The 25,529-nt window shown below is 43.1% G+C and overlaps 1 protein-coding gene across 2 annotated transcripts in view; it reads left to right on the top strand.

Annotated features, from left to right (window-relative positions):
- Nucleotides 1–1,567: 1,567 nt before the first annotated feature.
- Nucleotides 1,568–25,529, top strand: part of ITPRID1 (ITPR interacting domain containing 1) — a 156,621-nt gene continuing 132,659 nt past the window's right edge. For both annotated transcript variants that reach the window (XM_029589806.1, XM_029589805.1), the window contains exons 1-2: nucleotides 1,568–1,764; nucleotides 20,038–20,555. In XM_029589806.1, coding sequence (XP_029445666.1) covers nucleotides 1,584–1,764; nucleotides 20,038–20,555 — 699 coding nt within the window. In that variant the 5' untranslated portion in view covers nucleotides 1,568–1,583. The remainder of the gene's footprint in view (nucleotides 1,765–20,037; nucleotides 20,556–25,529) is intronic.

Genomic DNA, 25,529 nt, shown 5'->3' with positions numbered 1-25,529 from the left:
AAAATGGTTATTTATTTATTTATTTATAGCTTTTCTATACCGTCGTTTAGTAATGCACCATCACAACGGTTTACAGTTAGGCACAAAATATGTCTGGTTTCTAAATTATCTATAGGGTGGCAGTTTTATACGGTAACATAGTTCAATAATATACTCTAAGGGGCGGATTTTAAAAGGCGCGCGAATAGCCTACTTTTGTTTGCGCTCCAGGCGCAAACAAAAGTACGCTGGATTTTAGTAGATACGCGCGGAGCCGAGCGTATCTGCTAAAACCTGGATCGGCGCGCGCAGCGGCTATGGATTTTGTATAGCCGGCGTGCGCCGAGCCGCGCAGCCTACCCCCGTTCCCTCCAATGGCCGCTCCGAAATCGGAGCAGGCCTCGGAGGGAACTTTCCTTTGCCCTCCCCTCACCTTCCCCTCCCTTCCCCTACCTAACCCACCCGCCCGGCCCTGTCTAAATCCCCCCCTTACCTTTGTCGGGGGATTTACGCCTCCCAGAGGGAGGCGTAAATCCCCTCGCGCCAGCGGGCCTCCTGCGCGCCGGGCTGCGACCTGGGGGCGGGTACGGAGGGCGCGGCCACGCCCCCGGACCGCCCCGGGCCGTAGCCACGCCCCCGTACCCACCCCCAAAATGCTGCCGACACGCCCCCGAAACGCCGCGACGACCGGGCCCGCCCCCGACACGCCCCCCTCGGAGAACCCCAGGACTTACGCGAGTCCCGGGGCTCTGCGCGCGAGCAGGGCTCTGAAAATCCGCCCCTAAGTTAGAAGTGGTTACTGGCTTAGAACAACGCCCTCAGGAAGAAAGATTAGGGCAGTGCTGCCCAAACCTGTCCTGAGGACCCCACAGCCAGTTGGGTTTTCAGGATATCCACAATGAATATGCAAGAGATACATTTGCATATCATGGAGACTCAGTATATGCAAATGTATCTTATGCATCTTCAGCTTGGAGAAGAGATGACTGAGGGGAAATATGATTGAGGTCTACAAAATCATGAGTAGAATGGATCAGGCAAATAGCCATTCCCTATTTACCTGTTCTGATCTACACATAACACTGTCACTCTTTTAAGCTAACAGGTAGCAGATTTAAAACAAATTGGAGAAAGTATTTTTTCGCTCAATGAAAAATCAAGCTGTAGAAATTGTTGCTGGAGGATGTGGTGAAGGCAACTAGCATAGCTGGGTTTCAAAAGGGGTTGGTCAATTTCCTGGAATAAAAATCCATTCGTAGTTATTAATCAGGTGAGTCAGGGAGACCCACCACTTGTCATAGGGAGTACGCTGCAAGAAATTGGATCTACTTTTAAGGATTGGCCACTGTCTGAGACAGGTTGCTGGTTTCAATGGTGCTTTGGCCTGACTAGGCATGGTAATTCTTATGTTCTTAATTGTTATTAACTTATAAAATTAGTTTCCTATCCTTTTTTGTGAAATTAATATTTTGATTTCCAGAATCATGAGAATATTTCCCTATTTGGCTATGTGGCACCAGATGTAACAATTTAACTGAACCCCTAGGTATGAATGACTAATGTTTCACTCCTTTTCACTCAGCACCATTGAATTGCTGAAACTTATGGAAACTGATCCAGTCGACCTTCTCCTGGACCTTGGATTTGGTAAAGAAGAACCTGATCTCTGTACCAAAATTCCATCTCGATTCATTAGTTATCCTTCCAAGGCAAAAGGAATCAACATCCGGGTCTTTCTACAGGCTCAAAAGCAGCGTCTTGATGTCGAGAACCCTAATTTATATGGTAATGTATGGCCTTGATGGCACTTTAGCAATACATTTGAATGTTTTTCAGGAAACCAACAATTTTAACCTTCCAACCAAGTTTTTTTTATTATTATCTTTGTCAGAGAGCAAATTTGAGTAGGGAAATATTGCCTGTATAGTTTGCCCAGTAAGTATAGCATACCAGGATACCCTCTCCACCTCCTGGTGACCACTGATCACAAACATCACTGCCTTCAACCACAGCCTCTGTTGATCATGAGCATCACCCCTCCCCTGGCAATGCCCCCCCCCCCCGCCCCCCCAAGGACCCAGGATCCTGGGATCCCAGACCTGAGATCCTGGTCCAAGAGGCTTGGGACCTGGGAAATCAAACCCAGGAGCCCCACACCCAAGACCCCAGACCTGATACGGCAGAATCTGAGGCATCTGGCATGACCCAGACTAAGGGGTAGGAGGTAGCTCTTCTATTTCCTTCCTGTTCGGCATCAAGCAACGATCTGACACCACTTAAGATTGAGGTGAACCTTCAGTTGCGTGTGTGCCACCAGATCGTCCCTGAATGCTGAACAGGTGGAAGGTAAGGAAGTTTACCTTCTTCCTCTCAGCCTGGGTCACTCCAGAGACCTTGGAACCCGGAACCTCAGGATGGCTGTGATTGGAGTTGCCATGAAGGGGTGGGGGTGAGGGGAGGTTTCCCTGCACTAAGCAGCCCTTACTCTTTAGGCCAGTTATCACAGGGAAACCTGATATGAAGAACGTGATCTGCATTACCATGACTGCACTGTCTTTAATGTGGCTATGATAATGCTGTCAGTGTTATGCATATCCGTTTATTACACAGGGCATTAAAATCCAGTGCAATGCCAGCATTAAAACTGGCAAGAAGCACAAATTCCCTGTCAGTTTAATACTGATTAGTACATACACCACTAAGAGGACAATATGAAAAGTAATTTACATGGGTAAATAGTAATTTATGCACATAAATGGACTGTGAGAATTTCCCACCCTCAATGGGGTGAAAAGTACAGGCAGTGTACCGCAACACGCAGACCTTTAGCTGCATTTGGAAGAGGCATTCCAAGGGGTGTGTTTAGCTCCTTAAAGAAACCAACAGGCATAGATTGAGCTTTCAACTCTGTGCACACTATTTCCCAAGGAAAAGTACCCACATAGATGGGAGGTAGAAATGTCAATGGGTACTTTATACCCACGGAAAATTTCCAAGTGAAAGAGCACACATCCTTTTTCTTTCATAATTGGTGCAAAGAATCGGGGGAAGGGTAAAACGTACCCACGTATTTTGACCCAGTGTGGACAGTTTGAAAATTGTCCCCCTAAATGAAACTGCTAACCTTATTGCAGGTGTTAATTGCATCTACAGTAGCAACTCTCGGATGGCTTGCTCTCAACACAGAAAATCTAAGCCTTAAAATGCAATGATTGTTTTATTTCTGAATTTTATTTTTTTTTAGGTTTTAAAAGCCTGCCATGTTTCATTTCTATCCTAATCTTTGACAAATTTGAACATTAAGGGGCAGATTTTCAAAAGGTTACGCGCATAAATCTGGAGGCAACGCAGCTCGGCGTGGGCAAGTTGCACAATTGTGCACCCCCTTGCACGCGCCAACCCCTGATTTTATAACATGCGCGCGCCTATGCACGCATATTATAAAATCGCGTGTCCATGTGTGCGCGCCAGGTAGCATGCCCACAATGACATGCTCGCCCAGGTTTTAAAATCTACCCCTATGATTCTATCCTTTGTAGTCTTCTATTTTATTTCTCATGAAAAAGATTTTCTAATTTTTTTTTAAATTATTCTTTGAGTCATTTACTGGACTTTTCCATTTTTTCTAAATGGTGATTAAATCAGAGTCTAGACACTCAATACTTTGCACTCTTTGCGGGCCTACATGGTCAATAAAATTTTCCATGCCATGCTAACTCTTATTGTGAAGGAAACTAGAACATGGTTAATAGCTGGGCAATTGTTTCATATTAACTCAGAGTAATCTAAATGAAATTTTTATGATTTACTATGGAACCCATTATAATCCACATTATTTCGCAATCTATAGGAAAGTTCTCTATAAACATATTGGGACACACATTGTCATATTGTAATGCAAAGGCAAAACTTCCAGTAATTAATTTCCCCTTATAAATTGGCTTATCACTGCAGCTTTGTATATTTTGAATGCTTTGATACACCATTGTCCATTATGCTGATATGGCAAACAGAGTACTAGAGGAATAAACTGTGTACTATATTTAAAAGTCTGAAATGACTGATTTACAACTGCAGTTTGCTTTCGCCCTACCTTAATGTAGAATAGTTTCACCTACTTTCAATTAGAATTTGCAAAATGATGATAAATGCAGTGATATACTCTGTAAAAACATTCTAATTAGGATGCTGTTTTTTTAAAGATGGCGCCAGCCGTCCAGTGCTCCTACCATGTGACAAGGGCCGGCCAATGGCACGGTTACCCTGTAACATGGTAAGGGCAAAGGGCCATTGGCGCCATTTTTATTAGTGGCAGCCGACGGCCCGAGAGCGGGAGATCGCTCCCGGGGCCCACTGGACCACTAGGTAATTTTAAAACATTTGGGGGGGGGGGGGGGTCGGGAGGGTGGTGGAGGCTAAGAGAGCAGTTTTAAAGGGTCAGGGTGGGGTTTTTGTTTATCGGCTGACAGCCTGAGCACGAGAGAATGCTCCCGGGACCCCCGCTGGACCACCAGGTAATTTTAAAACATTTTTGGGGGGGTCGGGAGGGTAGTGGAGGCTAAGGGAGCGGTTTTAAAGGGTCAGGTGGGTTTTTTGTTTATCGGATCAGGCACAGCCGATAAACAAAACCGCAATCGGGCCGGACGAAAAAAATTGCATGATTTGAATCGGAACCGGAACTGAACCGATTCCGGTTCCAATTCACATCTCTAATCTGGAGCATAGGAGGCAGTTGGAGCTTGCTGCAAGGCTTTCAATTGCTTCTATTCATCTTGCCATTCACAGGGAAAATTTGGAAACCCAAGCAAAGGTATGTTTATTTTCAAAAACACTAGCATTTCCATCAACTCTTGTGCCAACCTTGAGCGGTGAGGGCTCTTGATATCCCCTGTCATTGAAAATATACGTTCACTGGGCACACTGGTTCATGGACATGACAGATATTGCTGAGCCACTTTGGCTAGGTGTGGCCGGACAGTGGACTTGTGTGCCCAATATGCCACAGGGGCTATCGGTGCCATTGGTCGGCCCTTGTGACACAGTAAGAGCAAAGGCTATTAGCGCCATTTTGAATACTGGCAGCCGACGGCCCGAGTGAAGGAGATCGCTCCAGGACTGCCACTGGACCACCAGGGACTTTTGGCAAGTCTTTGATGGGGGGACTCCTAACCTCTCCAAGACTTGCCAAAAGTCCCTGGTGGTTCAGCGGCAGTCCTGGAGCGATCTCCTGCAATCGGGCCTTCGGCTGCCGGTATTCAAAATGGTGCTGATAACTTTTGCCCTTACTATGTCACAGGGGCTATCGGCACCATTTTGAATACCGGCAGCCAACGGCCTGAGTGCAGGAGATCACTCCAGGACCACCGCTGGACCACCAGGGACTTTTGGCAAGTCTTGGGGGGGGTCAGGAGGGTGGGGGTTTATTCGTTAGTGATACGTTGTATTCGTGGGGGTTCGCCATATGTTTCGTGACCCCCACGAATACAACGAATATGACATATATGTTGCGGATTGCCAATATGTTGCAAACAAATGCACACCCCTAGGAGGAAGTACTAGCTCTCACTGACAGAGTGCTGCTCCTGCTTGGGCTAGCACAAATCTCTGAAGTGCCCACTGTTTCCTCCTCTGTTTCATACCTAATCTGTCTCTGCCTATGGCGCTCCTCTTCATGGACTTTTACTAACAGCAGGTCCTTCACCAATAGGAGACAATCGTACTGTAGGGTGAGTTTCCTTTTCACATGGGGATCACAGACTGTGGCAAGCATGTATGTGTGATCTTCTGTTAAAGGCCTTAATCTCTCTTGCACCTGCTTCTGCAAAAAGTCCAGACAATGCAGCACCTCTGCTGTCATTCCCTCTTATTGTTTAGAGCCCTCCAAATTTTCCTACAGAAAATTAACTATAGGGATGATGTCAGCCAAGGTAGCACTTCTGGAACTCAGCTCCTCCATGATATCCTTGAAGGATTTTTACCAGCTGAGTCATAACTAACCAATCATGATGCCCTAGGGGACTCAGCACACCTATGTATATTGCCATAGAAAGTTCATGAAGGGGTGTCTGCTGCTCCACTATCTTCTGCAGCATCATATAGGTGCAATTACAATGGGTGGCAATGTCTTGAATGAGACGCTTGTGAGGCATTGCCAAATCAGTCTGCTTTTGTCGGAGAACCTGCCCCGCCTTCACACTTCTGTATAAGTGCGCTGCTATGTTCCTGCACTTGTGTATTAACCTATGCAGGTATTCATTCTCTTGGTCATTGGATTCCAACCCCAGAGCTGACTTTACTACCAGGAATAGAATGTGTGCAAAACATCGGATGTTCTGAAAGTGCCCGTTGGATATTGCCTTTACCATGTTTGCACCATTGTCTGTGACAAACAACCCTGCCTGAAGATTCCTGTCTCGCTGGTGTAGCTGCCAGCCCGCCAGCATCTGTCTGATGCATGCTAGAATATTGGCTGAGGTATGAGCCTCGTCCGTCAGGTGGGTGTGAGGTAAAGCCCACCTCCACCCTGATACTTGTTCACTAATAGAGCTGCTGCCTGCCCCTGCCTCAGCCAGGTACCACCAGTGTGCTGTCAGGGAGAGGTAAAAGTGTTCAGCATGCATGGTGGTCCAGATATCGCAGGTGAAATGCACACTCTCCTGTTCCTTAGCTAGCAGCACTTGCATGCGACTGCGACACTCGTTTTACAGGCTGGGGATGACCTTTCTGCTCAATGTGGTTCTGGAGGGGACTTTGTAATTTGGAACTAAGACCTTCAGCAAATGCTTGAAACCCACATTCTCCAGTATCTGCAAGGGCTGGTCATCAAGGGCAATCATTTCCCCAATGCTCCTGGTTACAACTTTTGAGGCTGCCTGCATCCTTCCCCAGGATAGTGTTACTGAACACCACCCCATTTCCTCTATGGTGGATTGTCTCTTCTGCCATATGGCAAGTGCTGCTGGCCTGCCACCTGACTGCTAGAAGGGGCTGAGGGCATGGGGTGACTCTGCTCCTTTTCAACCACTTTACGCTGACTGGAAAAAGGGGTCCCCTGACTGGTACTGCCACCATCATCAGATGGCAGTACTGTTGGGTGTTGCTTCTGTATATGATGCATCATGCCAAAATTAGTTAGATGTCCCATTTGCTTGCCTCTGATAATAGCCCTGGCACAGTAATTACACTGAGCAAAACTTGGGTCCTCTGTCACTTTAAAGTGGCTCCAGATTGCAGATTTCTTTCGTGATACCTTCTCTATAGCCTTCGGGGTGGATGCTGGCACTGGAGCTGAAGTAGTGGGTGCACCCTGAGAAGCAATGCCAGGGGCATCAGTCACACTCTGTGCCCTCGCTGACTGCTCTTCCTCCTCATCATCATCAGTATCATCTCTCTACTGCAGCACTGAAGTAGAGGCTAAGACAGAACTAACCAATCCTCCTAAACCTTCTTCAGCTATTACTTCTTCCATTTCTGATGATGAGAATCCCACACAAGATGATTCTTCATCGGAATCAGAAGCAAACAGTGCCTGCTCTATATTTTCAATGCTAAGTCGAGTCTGCTGTCGCACTGCAGCTGTTGGGTCTCGCCCTTTTGTCTTGAATGACTCAGCCTCCCCTTCCCTCACCTCCAAAACTACAGGGTCAGAAACAGCTGGTGGCAATGCATCATCTTTAAATTTCAGTTTTTTCCAGATGGAACTGCCTGCCCCTCCAGAGATTTTAGTTGGAACAGGTCCCTTTTTAACTTTAATGGGGGACTGGCACTGCCTTTTGAAGTGCCTCCTCTGCCAATGCCTCCTCTGCCAGTCCCAATCACTCCACCATGTCTAGCTTTCCCTGACATCATGGATTTAATGTCACTGCCTACTAGTAACTTGTAACTACTAAAGAGGCCTACTGGGGATTTGGCTTCAGAGAGCACCACTGTCCCAATATATGTGAGTCTGCAAAACTTCCCACAGGCCCATGAGGCAGTGCCTGGATGCACACTACTACAGGGACCGCTGTATTGTGCTAGCTGATGTGCATTGGGTGCCCGATCATTTGCGCTTTTGGGTTCATGTGGCTGCGGGACAATCTTGTTTTCCTGTGGATCGGCATTTTTTTTTTAGTAAAAAATCATTTTTTCAGCTTAGCGTGCACTAACCCAAAAAACGATTTTCACGAAAATTCGGGGAAAAAAGTGTCCACTGTTTGGGCTGCAGAGAGGGGTTGAGAATTAGCTGGGTTGGGGTATAAAAAGGCAGTTGGGCTGGGGGTTGGGATGTCATTGACACCAAGGTGAGGTATCTGTGGGAGAAGGGACTGTTGTTCTTTGCCTGCAGAGGGTCCTCAGAGTGTGCTGAAGAGAGGTAAGGGAATGCTGGAGTCGGGCTGAAGAGGGATATAAGAGAGTGCTGAGGACAGGATGAGGAGATGGGAGAGAAATGCTAGGTTTAGGCTGAGAAGGATGGAAGAGCTGAGGTTTGGACTAGAGAAGAGGACAGTCAATAGTGACCTCCAGAAAATTTCAACGGGTTTCGGCTACTACATATTATACACTATTATGATGGCATGTATTATCCTATCACTGAAATAGCCCATTTTAAAATCCAGAACTACAGTACAATCCTTCATCTGTAGACAGGCAAAATATCTGGAATCCCATACAATGTAAATTACTCCAAACCAATCTAAATATGGCATAGAAAAAGTCTGATTTGAAGTGGTCTGAGGCTGACATTACTTATCTAAATACATTCAAATCATCTTCCAAACATAAACCTGAACATGATTTAGGAGGTTTTCCCATCCTTTAAATGGATATGAAGTTTGTGAAAAACAGCATTTAATTCACAATTGACATCCTGCCTTGGTAGTTCTATTACTTTACTTCAAGTGGTAGTAGGCATGGGGAGAGTTGAAAAATCAAATGCTCAGTTACCTTAAGCTACTCTGGTAGATGATTGTGACAGCCTGCCCTGATTTGTCAGGATCCTCTCAGTTTCACAGATTATATGGAAGATGCTATCCGCTTCCCACAAGTGGATAGCATCTTTATGACTTTATGGCTTGCTAAAACATTCGCCCATCAAACTCAAACCAAATGTTTTACTTTGAGAACTAAATTCCCCTTCCCTCCCTGCCCCTTGTAACTTGTGCATCCTTCCTCCCTAATCTGGCCTGTCTCCAAACCCTCCCATGCAGTTTAAATAAAACCTTAATTAGTAATACCTAGTACCTGCACTCCATCAACAGTTCCTCCCCCCCACACACACACAGATCCACCTGCTTGTCTGCAGGAGAGCTGTAGTTCTGGGTTTTCTACTAGGCTATTTCAGTGATTGGATAACAAACCCCCTCATAACAGTATATAAAAAAGAATACTAAGTAATTGAGAAATTCTCTAATATTCTTTAACAGCGCCTTGAGCAGACTAGGTTAACATGTATTCCCCCATCAGTTGTTACGATTTGGAATAATGCTTCCCTGTAAATTCAATGATTTATACAACTTAATTACTTTAAGGACAAGCTGAAGCAACCTTTACAGAGCTTCTGCGTCTTTAGTGTTACCATTAAAACTGCAGTTTAAATGTGTCCATGGAGGCCAATGCACCTTTTGCTTTAAATTGAGTTAAGTAAATAATCAGCCAAAAAGGCCACCAAGACATTTGAAGCAAGAATTTGCAGAAGCAAGTTTTCATGTAGAATGTATCTGTAAATTGTAGAAACTTCAGACAAAGTTTTTTTTCTGGCACAAGCAGTTTCTTCCTTTTCTTTTGGGTTTTCAGCTCAGTCATGACAGGCCTCTATTGGGGACATGCTACCTTCATTTACAACTGCCTGGGGTTTTTCCCCTATTTTAACCCCCTCCAATATATTACAATCTGCCACAAAGGGCCACAGACCAAGACTTCCTTTGTAATCTCTAAAATATATTTACATCCTGAGTTTGGCCGACACGTTATGATTGAGAACCTTTAACCTCGGGACTGTGAGTACTTCATATTGACCACTTAGAGAGGGGACTGGGAGCAGGGAGTGGAGTAGGTCTAGATGGGGCTTAATACTGAACACTCTGGGAGCACATTGAAATAGGGCTGCCCTAACTACCTCTTTCACTTTGGCCCAGTTGGTGTGGGGATTTTCAGATGGCCACAGGCACTTTAGCTGTTAACATGCATGGCAAATATGTGACACCTGGCTCAAGGCAGGTGTTAAGTTTTAGACCTTATTGAGCTCTTGGTAAATGTCATGTGAGAAGAATGTGTTATGCTATTATTATGTATTACACTATTTATTCTGCAAGTTACAACTTCATAGCACTGAATGAAGAGGTAGATATAATTAGCATTGCTATGATAGGGTGGATGGGTGTGGATTCTATGCTATCCCTAAAATAAAGTGCCATCCATTCATCCTGTCATTGCGATATAATTTGTACCCTGGTATAGCAGAGTCCCATTGGTTATCCTCCTTCTACCAGATCTATGAAATGCCAATTATAAAGACTCTGCAGGAGATTAAATGCACAGTAGAATCCTTATGGGTGGAAATTCCATGTGTGATGGGGAAGAGTGTGGACAATGAAATACTAACAGAGATTAGGGAAGCTAATAAATTTGGCAGCACAATAATAATAGGAAATTTCCATTACCCTTATAATGACTAGGTAAATATAACATCAGGACATGCTAGGGAGGTAAAGTTTTTAGATGAAATAAATAACTGCTACATGGAGTAGTTGGTCCAGGAATCGATGAGAAGGCGATCCATTTTAGACCTAATGCTTAGTGGACTAGGATTTGGTGTGAGATATAATGGTGATGGAATCGCTCAGCAAGAGTGATCATAGTGCAACCAAATTTGATTTAATGACTAAGAGGACATTAAATAAATCTACAGCTCTAGCATTAAACTTTAAAAAATGGAGACTGTGGAAACCTGGGGCATTTGTGGCTTGGGAAACAGCCACAGGAGAAAAGGAGGCAAACTCTAGCTGTTTGCTTATATACAATTTTATTTACAAAGCAAAACAAAACAGAAAGAAAACTGCTCACCTTGCAGTGCTGGGTATAAACGACCTCAAATGTAACTGGTTTTCACATACTGTGGCTTCCTGCCTGCTTCTTGGGGCCTTCTTAACCCATCTGGGTCCTGACTCCTTATAGCAGGGTTGTCCAATGTACGGCCCGCAGGCCAGAATGTGGCACACCAAGCCTCCGGCCCACGGATCAGGTGCGAGGGAGGGGTGCGGGGACTACTGGGGAGAGGATCGGGTGTGAGGGAAAATTCCCTTCCATATCTAGCAGCCATTAAAGCAGCGGTTTCCAAATGGTGAGTCGCGACCCCACATGGGGTCGCAGAATTCTCATTTGAGGTCACGGTTGTCTTCCGATGGGAAAAAAAGCCCTCCAATTAAAAAAAAAAAAAATCTGGGTAAACAAGCCCACACATTCTGAGCCACATGCCACATGCTGCAACAGAGGTGGGCAGACCACTCGGGCAACATCTCGTCCTCCTATGTCCCACACTACCCCCTCACCTCCTGCCCACTGGGTCCCGGTTTGAATGCCAGGAAAGGTGATTAAAGGTTTCCTTTCCCTTCCTCTGCCGGCTTCAGGGCTTTTCTGCTATACGACATCCTGCCCCCTGTGATGCAACTTCCTGTTGTTGCATGGACAGGATGCTGTGTGGCAGAAAAGGCCCCAATGCTGGCAGAGGAAGGTGAAGGAAACCTTTAATTGCCTTTGCCGCCAGTGTCAATCGACCCGGGACCCAGCAGGCAGGAGGTGAAAGGGTAGAATCGAGAATCTGAGGGTGGGGAGTACAAGGGAAGAGGACAGAGCGAGCTGTAGATTTGCTGGACCTGAGGGGGGGGATGTGTGGGAGAGCTGGAGATGTGCTGGACTTGAGGAGAAGAACACACACACACCACACACAAGAAGCAGCAGCATAAGGTGGAGAACATAGAGAGAGAGAGAGAGAGCAGAAGTTGTTTGAAGAGGGAATCACAAAGAAAAGATGGAGTATGATCAGGTGAACAGTGAGAGACAGACAGAGAGAAAACTACTGCAAAAGGGAAAGAAAGAGAAGCTGGAGAAGGGATAGAGAGAGAAAGAGAGAGAGAAGCTACCTGAGGAAGAGACACACACACATGCATGCAGCAGCTTGCAAAAGGGAGAGAAAGAAGCTGGGGGGGGGGGGGGGGGAGAATAAGAACATAACAAAATGCCATACTGGGTCAGACCAAGGGTCCATCAAGCCCAGCATCCTGTTTCTAACAGAGGCCAATCCAGGCCATAAGAACCTGGCAAGTAAGAACATAAGAACTGCCTGAAGAGGGAGGAAGGGAGAGGCACACACACACACAAGCTGCTGCATGGATGAAAGAGTGAGAGAGAGAGAAAGAAGCTAGAGGAGCTGCATAAGGAGGGGGACACAGAGAAATTGCCTGAGGAGGGGGGCAGAGGGAGAGAGTTAATGTCTGTTTCGGTCCATTCGAGCTTTTACAGACACCCGTTGTAAATATTGACAGCAAACATCTCAGCGAGTGGAAGTAGGGTGAGTAAAAAACGTAAAGTTGATGTTGAAAACCACATATTCAAGTTCGTGGACGAATGACTTTTTCGTGGTGGAACATGTAGGTAAAGGTTTGTGCTTGATTTGCCAAAAAACAATTGCTGTTCAAAAGGAGTACAGCATAAAGCGAAATTACACTATAAAGCATGCAAGTAAATTCGATAGCCTCGTTGGTCAACCACGAACTGATCGCATCAACTTGTTGAAACAAAGCATCGTCAGCCAAAAGTCTTTGTTTAAAGTATCCAATCAGAGTTCTGAAGCAGCAACAAAGGTCAGCTTTTTAATAGCTGAAACCATAGCCAAGAGAGGAAAACCATTTGCAGACAGGAATTTGGTTAAAGAATGCTTGGAACTGTTTATGGATGTGGTTTACCCAGATAAGAAGTCTGTGGTGCAAAATGTCAGCCTTTCTCATCAGACTATTGCTAGAAGAGTTGATGACCTGGTGACAATCATTCAAGTGACTTGGATCAACAGACTTGATGCTTGCAAGTTTTACAGCTTAGCAATTGATGAGAGCACAGACATAAGTGACACAGCTCAACTGGCAATATTTGTAAGAGGAGTTACAGAAACATTTTCTGTCATCGAGGAACTGATTGATATCTGTCCTATGAAGGGCATGACAACAGGAAAGGAGATCTTTGATAAAGTCAAGCAGATAATAGAGAAGTTCTATCTGTGTGAGAACAAGCTGACTGGTATAACAACAGATGGAGCGCCAACCATGGCAGGGAAGTGGAACGGATTTGTGACCTTGTTGGAGAAATCAGTGTCACAGGAAATTGGAATGAAGAATGTATTGGAAATAATTGTATCAAATGTCAACTTCATATGATCCTGAGGTTTGAATTACAGGGAGTTTAAATCTTTTCTGGAGGAAGTGGGCTCATATCATGATGATGTGATTTACTTCTGCCTAAACAAAGGGGTGGGCCGGGGGGAGGGGGGGCTGGGACAGCGTCATTTGACGCTGTCCCAGGGAAGCACGTGCTGGAGGCCGGCCGGGGCACAGACGATACTTTTGCTCCAGAAGAGCCTAATTTGTCGTGGTTCGGGGCACCCAAACCCTGAAACGGATTTTCCCCGAACTTCGGGGGCGAGGGGAACATTTATTTAAAAAAACCCCAAACATGCCAACCCTTCAATTTTACTTTATTACAAACCCCCCCCCCCCCCATCCCGATCCCTCCCCAAGACTTACTAAAAGCCCTGGTGGTCCAGCATGGTCCTGCGAGCGATGTCTCCCTCTTGGGCCGACGGGCCTCCCAGGAATCATGAGAGACTTTGTCAAACGCTTTCTGAAAATCCAAATACACTACATCTACTGGTTCACCTTTATCCACATGTTTATTAATTCCTTCAAAAAAATGAAGCAGATTTGTTAGGCAAGACTTCCCTTGGGTAAATCCATGCTGACAGTGTTCCATTAAATCATGTCTTTCTATATGCTCTTCGATTTTGATCTTGAGAATAGTTTCCACTATTTTTCCTGGCACTGAAGTCAGTCTCTAGTTTTTCAGATCACCCCTGGAGCCCTTTTTAAATATTGGGGTTACATTGGCCACCATCCAGTCTTCAGATCCAATGGATGATTTTAATGATAGGTTATAAATTTTAACTAATAGATCAGAAATTTCATTTTTTAGTTCCTTCAGTACCCTAGGATGCATACCATCCGGTCCAGGTGATTTGCTACTCTTTGGTTTGTCAATCCGGCTTACTACATCTTCCACGTTCACAGTGATTTTGTTTAGTTCGTCTGACTCATCACCCCTGGAAACGATCTCTGGAACTGGTATCTCCCCAACATCCTCATTAGTAAACACAGATGCAAAGAATTAATTTAGTCTTTCTGCAATGGCCTTATCTTCCCTAAGAGCCCCTTTAACCACTCAGTCATCTAATGGTCCAACCGACGCCCTCATAGGTTTCTTGCTTCTGATATATTTTAAAAAGGTTTTATTATGAATTTTTGCCTCTATGGCCAACTTCATTTCAAATTCTCTCTTCGCCTGTCTTATCAATGTTTCACACTTAACTTGACAATGCTTATGCTTTTTCCTATTTTCTTCAGATGGATCCTTCTTCCAATTTTTGAAGGATTTTTTTTGGCTAAAATAGCCTCTTTCACCTCACCTTTTAACCATGATGGTAATCGTGTTGCCTTCTTTCCACATTTCTTAATGTGTGGAATACATATGGACTGTGCCTCAAGGATTGTATTTTTAAACAATGTCCATGCCTGTTGAACACTTTTAACCTTTGCAGCTGCACCTTTCAGTTTTTTTCTAACTATTTTCCTCATTTTATCAAAGTTTCCCTTTTGAAAGTTTAGTGTTAGAGCTGCAGATTTACTTATTGTTCCCCTTGCAGTTATTAGTTTAAATTTGATCGTGTTATGATCACTGTTGCCAAGTGGCCCCACCACCGTTACCTTGCTCACCAAATCTTGCATTCCACTAAGAATTAAATCTAAAATAGCTTCTTCTCTCATTGATTCCTGAACCAATTGCTCCATGAAGCAATCATTTATTACATCCAGGAACTTTATGTCTCTAGCAAGTCCTGATGTTACATTTACCCAGTCAATATTGGGGTAATTGAAATCTCCCATTATTATTGCACTGCCAAATTGGGTAGCGTCCCTGATTTCTCTTAGCATTTTCATCATCTGTCATCTTTGCAGTCCAGCTTGGATTAGCCCTGCCTGGCTCTTTCTGTCCCCGTAATGATGTTGCTGGTATCCTGTCACTTAGTGTGCAGGCTTGGATGGGCTGCATTTCTCCAGTTCCTACAAGCAAGGAATGGGTTGAATCTGATGATTGAGACCTACACCCCTGTGTACATTACAGAGGGAGGAGGAGGGGCACGTGGGGCTCCTAGCATGGCTACTGATTTCTTGTGTGGTTGGGCCAATCAGCTATCTTCCAGTGTTTGTCTGTGTGTACTCGCCATCGCTGAACCCCAGGGACCGCATGCAGCAATGCGTACAGCTCCCAGTGTGCTGAGCCGGTCGTGGAGACTGACATTCAACCGCTAGAGCTGGAGCTGCAGCGGGCCCCTGAGAGCAGGAATTATGAGGCACTGACCAGGGTGAGAGTGGCCATGTGCAGCTGGTGAGTACGCAGGGAATGCATGGTGTGTGAGTGCAAGCCAGAATCTTCACTAAACTAGGGTGGGATCTCAATTCCTGAGCTTTCTGAGGGCCAAGCTCACATCCAATATGCATTACAAAAAGTCAAATTCCATAGGAGCTGCTAGTGTCTTTTTTGCAGAGTTTTCTGGTTGGCACCACAGGAGCGCATGTAAATATAATATGCATGTTGTAAGTAATATTTTTGCATCAGAAGACTAAAGTCTTGAATGTTCTTTTCATGTAAAATTGGTTATAAATGCATAATTTAATTGATTAGTTTGGCTATTAGGGGTAAGTTGGATACTGGTCTGTAGTTGCTAAAATGGTAACACTGCTGAGACTTGGATGAACTCGCCTCACTCCCAGGTTTACCCACATCTTATGTCAGATTTGCAGCCTTTTTTTTTTATAATAAAAGGGCTGAGACACTACCCCCTCTTCAGTTCTAAGATTATGCAATCGACTTAATGCCGGATAAGATGCCGCATCGTGGTAGAATCTATCCTTTGTTCAGGAGACTATGGCTATGTCAGAATACATAAGGGAGAACCCTGAGAGAGGTTTCATCAGACAAGCAACCTCTCCCACTGGAACTGGCTTCTTCTTCATGGACAAGAAGGACAGTTCATTATGCCCATGTGTTGACTACCAGGGTTTAAATTTCATCACCATAAAAAATAAATAGTCCCTGCCACTAATATCAGAATTGTTTGACTGGTCTCAAGTTTCTACCATGTTCACTAAGTTGGAATAGCAGGGAGCATATAATCTCATACGGATATGTTAGGGTGATGAGTGGAAACTGCTTTTAACATGTGGGATGGTCATTATGAGTATCTGTGATGCTCGTCAGCCTCTATAATGCCCCGGCATTTTAAAAAAATTTTGTCAATGACATATTCAGAGCCTTAGCTTTTATTGCACTGTGTATTATCCAAAAATACTGTATGTGAGCTATTGAGACAATGTAGGATACATCTTTAGATATGAATGTCTCTTACATGACAATTGAAGAAGGGACCTATGTAGTTTTAAAAGCTTTTGTACAATATTTTTAGGTACATGTGCAGTAATACCTTTTCACTGAATTATGTCCTACAATTTTATTTCCAGTTTGATTATGATAGTACTATACTTAGTGTACTATTTAGAAATCTACTTGCAAACTTAATAATATATTTTTTCTGTGTGTTTAAATTTTAAAATTATATATGAGGGTAGAAAAGGAAGTACCCACCCCTTTTAGCAAACTACACCCCCCCCCCCATCTCCATTCCCTCTTGTTCTTACCCCTTGTTCCATCCCCCTCCTCTCCCTTCAGTCTCCCTGCTCCCGCCCCTTCCTCTAACTCTCTTCTTCCTACTCCCACTCCTCCTCCTATTGCTCTCTCTCCCTCCTGCCCCCATCCCTACTTATCTCCCACAAGAAAAAGACAAAGGCTCAGAGACCTCAATATAATACCATATTGTGGGGTGCTACCAAGACTTTGTTAGTATTCTTGTGAGGGGTGTTATGTAACATAACAGCCCTCACACCCCACAAGAACAATAACTGGGCTTGGCTTAGTCTAGGAGGAAATGCAGGTCTGTCTCTAGTGTTCCAGTATTGCACCATGCAGATTTGATTTCTTGAGGTTATAATTCTAGTTTGTGTCTGCATATTTCTGTTTTTAATTTGTGATCACTTATTTTGTATTTGTCGAAGGTCATTTTGCATATGTGACTAAGGTGCGGGATTCTGCTAGAATGTAATTTCTATAAAGGGATCTGTTCCGTAGTGGTCTTTTTCACAGTGTTTTCACAACAGGAGGTGTATTGGTGTTATAGGGCCCAGTGTAATATTTGCAGTGTTGCCTATAAATAGGTACAGTTGTTTTTGCAGTCTTGTGAGTTAGTACTACTATAGTATGGCAGGTTTGCTACATATGTGCTGATTTTTTTATTTTCCCCCAGGATTTTATATTATTTCACAATGTGTCTGGTAGTGGAGGAAATTTGTGTTTCTGTTAGATGACACCAGGCATTTTTGGTTAGTGAGGTGTAGGGGAAAATATCCTACTCTGCCCCCATTGTTAGAGGGCTCTGTGTGTGTTGGAGAGTGGTCTGGGATCACTGGGAGGGGAGGGGCTGAAGCAGGAAGCAGAGAGTTATTTTCTGCTGAGTGAGCTTCAGCATAGCTTGGAGGCAGAATATTTTCAATAGGCCCTGCTGTCTCCGATGTTTGATGCCCTAGGCAGTGTGACTATTGGCCAAGCCAGGCTTGTGTACCATACTGGTAAGTGCTTATAATCAGAAACATTTCACAAAATCACTACATAGACTATGCCAAGGAGAAAAAAATGGATTTTTAATGAATATCCAGAAAACATTTTTGATATTTTGGTTACATAGCAGCATATTAGCATCTTTCATTGCAGTATATGCTTGGGTTATGGTCCTGAAAGCTCAAAAATGTGCAGTGGTGTAAAAGTCTGTGTCATTCTACTTAGAGATAAGCTTGATCTTTCAGTTTCTTTTACAAGAGATGATATGCAGCCTGGTTATGTAGCAGATGTGAAAGCCTGGAGATAATTCTGAGATTATCATGCAGAATTAGCAAATAATTAACCAAGGCCCCACCAAGTTTCTGTATCATGATGCTGAGCTTGAATAACATGAATCTTATGTTGATAGTTGAAAACTTGTTCAAAGCAAGTTGATCATAAGTGGACCCATCTGTTTTCTACCTGCAATGACACAGTATCAGTGTATTAGCACAGAACATAACAAACAAACAAGAGCTTTCAAGAGTACTGCTGTCACTAAGGGGTCTCCAATGCATGTTAAGGTGCATGTGCCTGCATTTTTTAATGTGGCCAGTAACGCATGTGCATTTCTAGCAGCAGTAACATCAGTCCAGTCCCCTCTCAAGCCCAGCAGATGGGCCCTCATGGTTGATTCATCCCAATGTTTCCTCTGCCAATCCTTCCAGACTCCCCTATTAGTCCCCTCTCAACCCTGCATATCCCAAATGATGGCACACAAAGGGTCTTGTAAGCAGTAGAGATTCTCATTCTCTCCTGCCTAGCTCACTTTATTGATCAAAATGATGTAGTTGGCCTGATACTGTCCTTTGCTCCAGATGGAGTGCAGGGATCTGGCGCTGGCAGAGAGGAGCCAAAGGAGCAGGAGAAGGGACTTTGGGACTCTGAGCTTCTTGACATGTCCCTCCTGAGCAGCAGCATGCCCTTATCCTGCCCCTCCCGACCATGAACAGCCTCACTATCTGCAATGGTAGGAACTTATTCCAGAGAGATGGAGAGGCTGATGAGGTTTTTATGCAGAACAATTCATATTGTGGGGTCAGAAGGTATTTGGGAAGGGGTGGATTTTCTTATGGGGTCTAGGGTATGGTTGTTTGATGGCTCTTTGGAGAAGGAGGTGCTTGATGTGCTTAGGGGACTGTGTAATGATGCTTTTGGGTAAGCCTGAAAGTGTGCAGGAGAGGATCCATAGATGGCAGTTTGTGATCCATGGGACTTTGGGGGACACTACACTTTTGTGTTAGCATCCACTTTTATGCCTTCCTCATGCTACTGAGAGGCTTCTTTTGGCATTCCAATGGTACAGTTTATTGCTTTGCAAGTTAAGTGATGCTTTAACATGCATGTTCAATTTTTACCAACACACACACTAAAAAAAAAGTATTTTATTCATTCGACCCTGTGTCCGCAAAACAATGTTTGTTCAAAGAGAATATTTGGCAGTAATGCTGGCTGGCTGGCTGGCTCTGTTTTCAGGGGGCGATGCCAATACCTGCAAGCACAAAATGAAGAATCTCCAAACTGTTTTTGCTATCTATAATTTGGTCATCTACAGCATCTTCACTGGATGATGTTACTATATGTATTTGGACCATTTACCTTGGTCTTATTGGATAAGCAGATATTATATGAATATTCTGTACTACTCTTCTTGTGTGGATGCATAATTTGCTACACTTCAGTAATTGTTGGTCTTGGATGTCAGGTGACCCTTAGTCCACATTTCTCCATGGTTAAAAATGTGGGGTGTATAGGGTGAAAAAAAGTTGAGATTCATTGTTTTGTTTCATTTTCTTTTTCTTTCCCATTTCCTTTAATTTTAATGTTTGTTTTAGCATGTGCTAATAGTGTGCAGTAAATTCATTTAACTTGCCCAGAATGGTTTTAGCATAACCTAAAACAAAACAAGTGAACCGAAACAAAAATGTGGTGTGTTTTTTTTTTCTATAGCATTGCTTTGAAAATGACATGAAATAAAACAAAAGTATCGCTATTGAAGCTATTGATTTTGAACAGCATCCTTTTTTTTCCCCCTTCATTATAACAAAGGGCGATTCCGACAACTGGAAATCTTGGATCAAGTCACCAATGTCTTCTCGTCTTTACTGAATAATGTTAATACTGTCCAGAAGAAACTGGGAGTGAAAACAGAGGAGAATGCAGTGGATGCTCGCCAGGATAAAGCAAGAAGAACACGAGAGAAATGGAGAAGAATATGCCAGCTTCTTAGAAAAGCCACTAAGCAGAATGTGATGCACCAGCATAACATCCAGGGCTTTGAGATTCCAGAGTCCTGCCCCCAATATAAGGAACAATCCCCAGGCTGTCTTACCACTGACCAAGATGGAGTATTTGGGAAAAAAAGGAAATATTTTTCAGAAAACAGGAGTTGGTCACTTGCAGTAGATGAGCAGTTGCCAATTGAGGACAATACACAGAAATCCTCACACTTGCCAAAAACTCTCCGAGATAGAGTGCGGAAGAAAACTGAAATGCTTCTTGCAAAAACACTTAAAAAGACCTCTGGCATAGAAAGGAAATCTCCAGATTCATTTGAAATGGAAGAGGTAAGACATCTAGCGCATATAATATAAATGTTTTGCAATTGTAATGACAACTTATACAAAGGTAACCCCTATGTTAGGGCACATAAAATGGTCAAGGGTCTCTTGTCTGTTTACAAGCTAAGCATCAGTTTCCTATGTGGGCTCAAAGCAAAATCGGTCAAGCAGATGGTGTAGTATACATGGCGCAGAGGCAAGGACTAATTTACTATGTTGAACAGGGAAGGCTCCACCAATGGCCTCTTTCCTCTCCGTGACCTCAATCTGACCGCTCTGCAATTTCCTCCACAAGTGATAACTGCCTCTGTTGAACCCATGCCTTAGGAAGAAGAAGGGTCTTGCTCCAAAGAGTATCTTCAAACAAAAGTTTTTATAATTCAGTATTCTAAAGTCAGAAGAAAACTCATAAAAATTACTAATTTCTTAGGGTACACAAGTTTCTTACACCATTAGTAACAGCAACAATGGCAGCAACAACAAAGCACACCTCCTCCAAGAATCCCTGTTAGCATAGAAGCAACTCCTTCGTCTTCTTCCCCTATAGCACAGGGACCAGGCCTTAGTCCATCCTTTTCAGAAAGAAAATAGCTTTCAGTACTCACAGATACTTTTACATCTTCTTCTCTGATCACAGGAAGAAGTTCTCCCACACTTAAAATCCATGATTCCTCCCGGGTGGCTCAAACGCACTGCACAGGAGTCCATTATGGGTGCTCTAGAGCCACAGACTTGCTGGACACCAGCAGTGGCTGCAAAGAAGGAAAGAGAGCCTCCTCTACCTTGGCTCCACTCCAGCTTGATTCCGATCCAAGGGAAAAAAATAAAGTCACATTTTCACTCTAATCATCCTCTTATATTGTACCCACAAATACTCCCACTAGCCATTCTCTGACACACAACAACACTTACAAAGATATACCATCCTCTTAATAAACCTTTGCTATCATCATGCACCACTCAGTCCCAAAACCAAAGGTCAAATACATTCCCCCTAGGGCTCTCATAGTGACCAGGCCCTGTTTTAGAGTCCCTATTACACAAATTACCTTGAGGTCAGTATTCAAAGCCCTTTAGATGGATAACTCAAATGTACTAGCACTGGAAGCATATATTGTGTGTAGTTTATGCTTCAGACAGTACAAAGATTCTAAGCTGCTTATACATAAGCAATGTCTTTTCCCAGGTCTACCTAGTTAATAAGACTTTATGGACTTTTCCTCCTGGAATTTGTCCAATCCTTTTGAAACACAATTATGCTAACTAATTTTAATACATTCTCTGGCAATGAATTCCAGAATTTATTTGTGTGATGCATGTCAAATACTTTCTTGGAATTGTTTTAAATGTGCTACTTAATAATTTCATCACGTGTCCACTAGTCTTTTTATTTTTTGAAAGAGCAAACTGATTTGCATTTACTTGGGATCCACATTTGTTTGAAATAAGTGGGTAAAATGCAAAAAAATGACTATTTTCATTTCATTTGTGAATTCCCAAAACAAATGAATGGGGGATACACATGAATCTAAAGGAAAATTGTAGTTTCATTTGTTTATGTTTCCCATTCCAGTTGATAGGCCATTGAAAAGTAATGCAGTGAGACTGGGAAATATAGCAACCAATCAATGCCTATGTGAGATAGCAGCCTGGCCAGGGCTGGGGCGGGAGGAGTAGGCAAGTAGACAGGATGGAGGACCAGATGCCTATAGCTGGTGCCTGGATCAAGTGACGCTGATGTCCTCCATCTGAAAGATCTGAGCATGTGCAAAGAAACTCCATTTTAATTATTGTATTTCACAGAGAAAGGTTGTCTTTTCAGAAGTTCTGTTAGGTTTAAACAGAAGGAGAAAGAAGAATGTTAGCATTGGCAAGGGCTTTTACTTATCTTCACTGCTGCAGTCACAGTGCTCTCACTGTGTGAAAGAGACAAAGGTTCTGCTGCATTCTGTTTGTTTAATGGAGCAGCACAAAGGGCAGTGTAGATAGAGAAGTAGTGCTAGTTAATAAACAAGAATGATTTTTTTTTTGACTGGGATGGCACAATACACTGTTTGGCAGAAAGAGAACAGATGAGCAGCTTTGCCAGCTTTTTATTCTTGTCAGATAGGTTTTTTTGTGTGTGCTAAAGGAGGTAATCATGTATGTGTTTGTGAAACATAATCTGTATGTGTGTGAGAGACATTTTTGCACATACTTTGAGGGATTGCCCTAGAAAGACAGAGACTGAGTTTGTGGCACTAACAAGCTGCTAACTCTGCTTGGCAAATTGGCAATGTGTTTACTAAGTACTGAAGTGAACTCAGTCTCTGAACTTGACTGAGTTTAGATTACAGATAGTCAGTATTACAGTACTGATGATTGATATAATATTAATTAAATATATTTTGAAATCAAACCCCCTAATAGCCACTTCCAATTCCATCATGCAACTATGAGAAAAAGAGAGAGGGTGGAATGGCTGAGGCAGAAAAATTGCAGGGGCAGAGGAATTGGTGTTGCTGCAGAGCCATCCTGGCCTTTCAGACGTGCAAGCAATTCTAGAAGCAGTGAGAAAAAGATGGAGTCCTGCTCTAAACTTTAAAAGAGGCCATTTTTTTTGCTTCAGAAAGCCAAGAGTGAAAGCTAGCTGAAGCCAGAAGAAATTAAACTTGGGAAAGCATGTGCCTGTTCCTCTCACTATTGTTTTGGAGCAGAGGCAAAATCCCTGATTCAGAAGCTATCGAAGAGCTTGTAACTGAAGAGAATTTGGGAGCTCTAGTCAGTAGCATCTAAACCTCCAGTGAAGAGATGGAAAGGTAGATGATCCTGAAGGTGTTGAAAACTAGCCCCATGAAGAAGAAGCAGTGCAGTTAGAGAGCATGCATGATACCTCTGATACCAGTGCCAGCAGCAGTAGAAGTCTGCAAGATGCATATAGGAGATTGTGGAAGACATCCATGGTATGTAGAAACTTTAATGTGAGGGAGTGTATTCACTGTAGTGAGGCCATCAGTCAAGGGAAGGTACCTCGGCAACTGACAAAGGCTTGTATGCAGCATCACTTACAGAAATAACACCCAATAGTATTGGCATCAGGGAAGAGTGGCAGTACTAGCCCAGAGATCCCCTCTACCCTTCAAAGCAGAAGCTGTAGCAAAAAGGATTGACCCCACAACCCCAGCAGTGCTCTGCTATATATCTGCAGCAGCAAATTACCAAAGAGGAAATGGGATGGTGTTCTGTATCACTATCTCAACGCAAGAAGTAGGCAGCATCCAAAGTAGTGTGAGATACATCAGGAATGATTGCCCTGGATGATTAGCCCCTGGACACAGTGGAGAACCTGGGCTTTAAGCCTCTGCTGCACTTTTTATCCACCAATTACAAAGTGCCATCCTGGACTCTATTCAGCAAGTACAGGTTATCCCCACTCTATATAATCAATGCTGTAGTAGGATACAGGTGTAGCTGGCCAAGGCAGAGAGGATTAGTGTGCATTTCCCCAGTGATATTTGGATCTCTGAGAATGCTATGCATGCCTATCTTTCCCTGATGACAACCTGGTAAAAGATGGCCAAGGCAGGGGAAGGTATCAGCTCTAGCGAGGAAAGAGCAACAGGATGCAGGTGAACAACTTAGAGAGATTGTCATTACTAATACTGTGTATGATTGGTTTACATAATTTTTAAAGAGATGTAACCAAAGAGTAGTTTATAACTATACCAAATCCTCATTACTTGATCTATAAACAAGAATGCCACAAGGCTCAGTGCTCTCTACAACCTTGTTTAACATATATTTAGCCCCAATTTGTAAAGATTTCTCAAGCCTTGATGTGAAATATTACATTTTTGCTGACAATATCCAGTTTTTCATTCTAATAGAAGGATCTTGGATAGAGGCTTTAGACAAGATCAAGACAACTATCTCTGTCACTAATGAATGGCTGAAAATGAATAAACTAATATGAAAAAGACCAAAATATTATATTTAGCAAGGAATACTGAAAAACGTATTCCTAATATATTTATCAATGGAAATTCTTTTCAAATTCTACATGAAGTGAAGAATTTAGGAGTAATCATGGATATAATTTTATCTTTGTGTCCGCATATTGTCAATTGGTACACATGTGTACTATACATTATAGCTTATTTGTAGAATTCACCCATATCTCAATTAGAAAGATCGAAAGACTATATTCCATTATTTAGTCATCACTCCTTCCCTTGATTACTGTAATGCCCTTTTCCTTGGGTTACCCCAGGTTACATTACGGGCACTTCAATATGTCCAAAATTTGGCTGCCCACATTATCTCTGGAAGCTTTATGCACCAACATATTTCTCTAGTTCTAAGACAATGCCATTGGCTTCCTATTATTTTGTGCATCGATTTTAGGTTTTATTATTTGTGTTCAAGGTCATTAATGGGATGGTATCTTCTACCTTTAACTCAGATTTTAAAATCTATCAACCCTCTGGGCCACTACAATCAGGTGCATAAGTATATAATATGTTCCATCCTACAAACATATACAACTTGATGAATCTTGTGAGCGGCTTTTTATGATCCAAAGCCCAATATTGTGGAATTTACTACCAGGAGAAATAAAAACAGAAACATCCTTTCTTAGGTTTAGAAAGCTGATTAAAACTATATTGTTTGATCAAGCCTACGAAATTTCCTAGGCCTAGAAGTGTGAGTAATACAGCAGCAGAAAGAATTAAAAAACTAATTGAAAATTCTATCAAAGATGATGTAATGGCAGTATACAATGTGTTATTATGTGATTAACAGATTACAAGTTATTTTTGATAGTTTAATTTATTTTTTTATTTTATTTATTTGCTTTTATATACCAACATTCAACAAGTGTTATCACTTCGGTTTACATGGAAACAAGATAAGTGGGTTACATTGTAACAGGGTGTGGAACTTGGAGAACATAACGGGGGAGAGTAATTTAACAAGCTATTAAAGGATAACTTTATCTTA

This window comes from Rhinatrema bivittatum, chromosome 2 (genome assembly GCF_901001135.1).
Source record: "Rhinatrema bivittatum chromosome 2, aRhiBiv1.1, whole genome shotgun sequence".
Taxonomy (NCBI): Eukaryota; Metazoa; Chordata; class Amphibia; order Gymnophiona; family Rhinatrematidae; genus Rhinatrema; species Rhinatrema bivittatum.
This window is presented reverse-complemented; position numbering and strand designations above follow the sequence as displayed.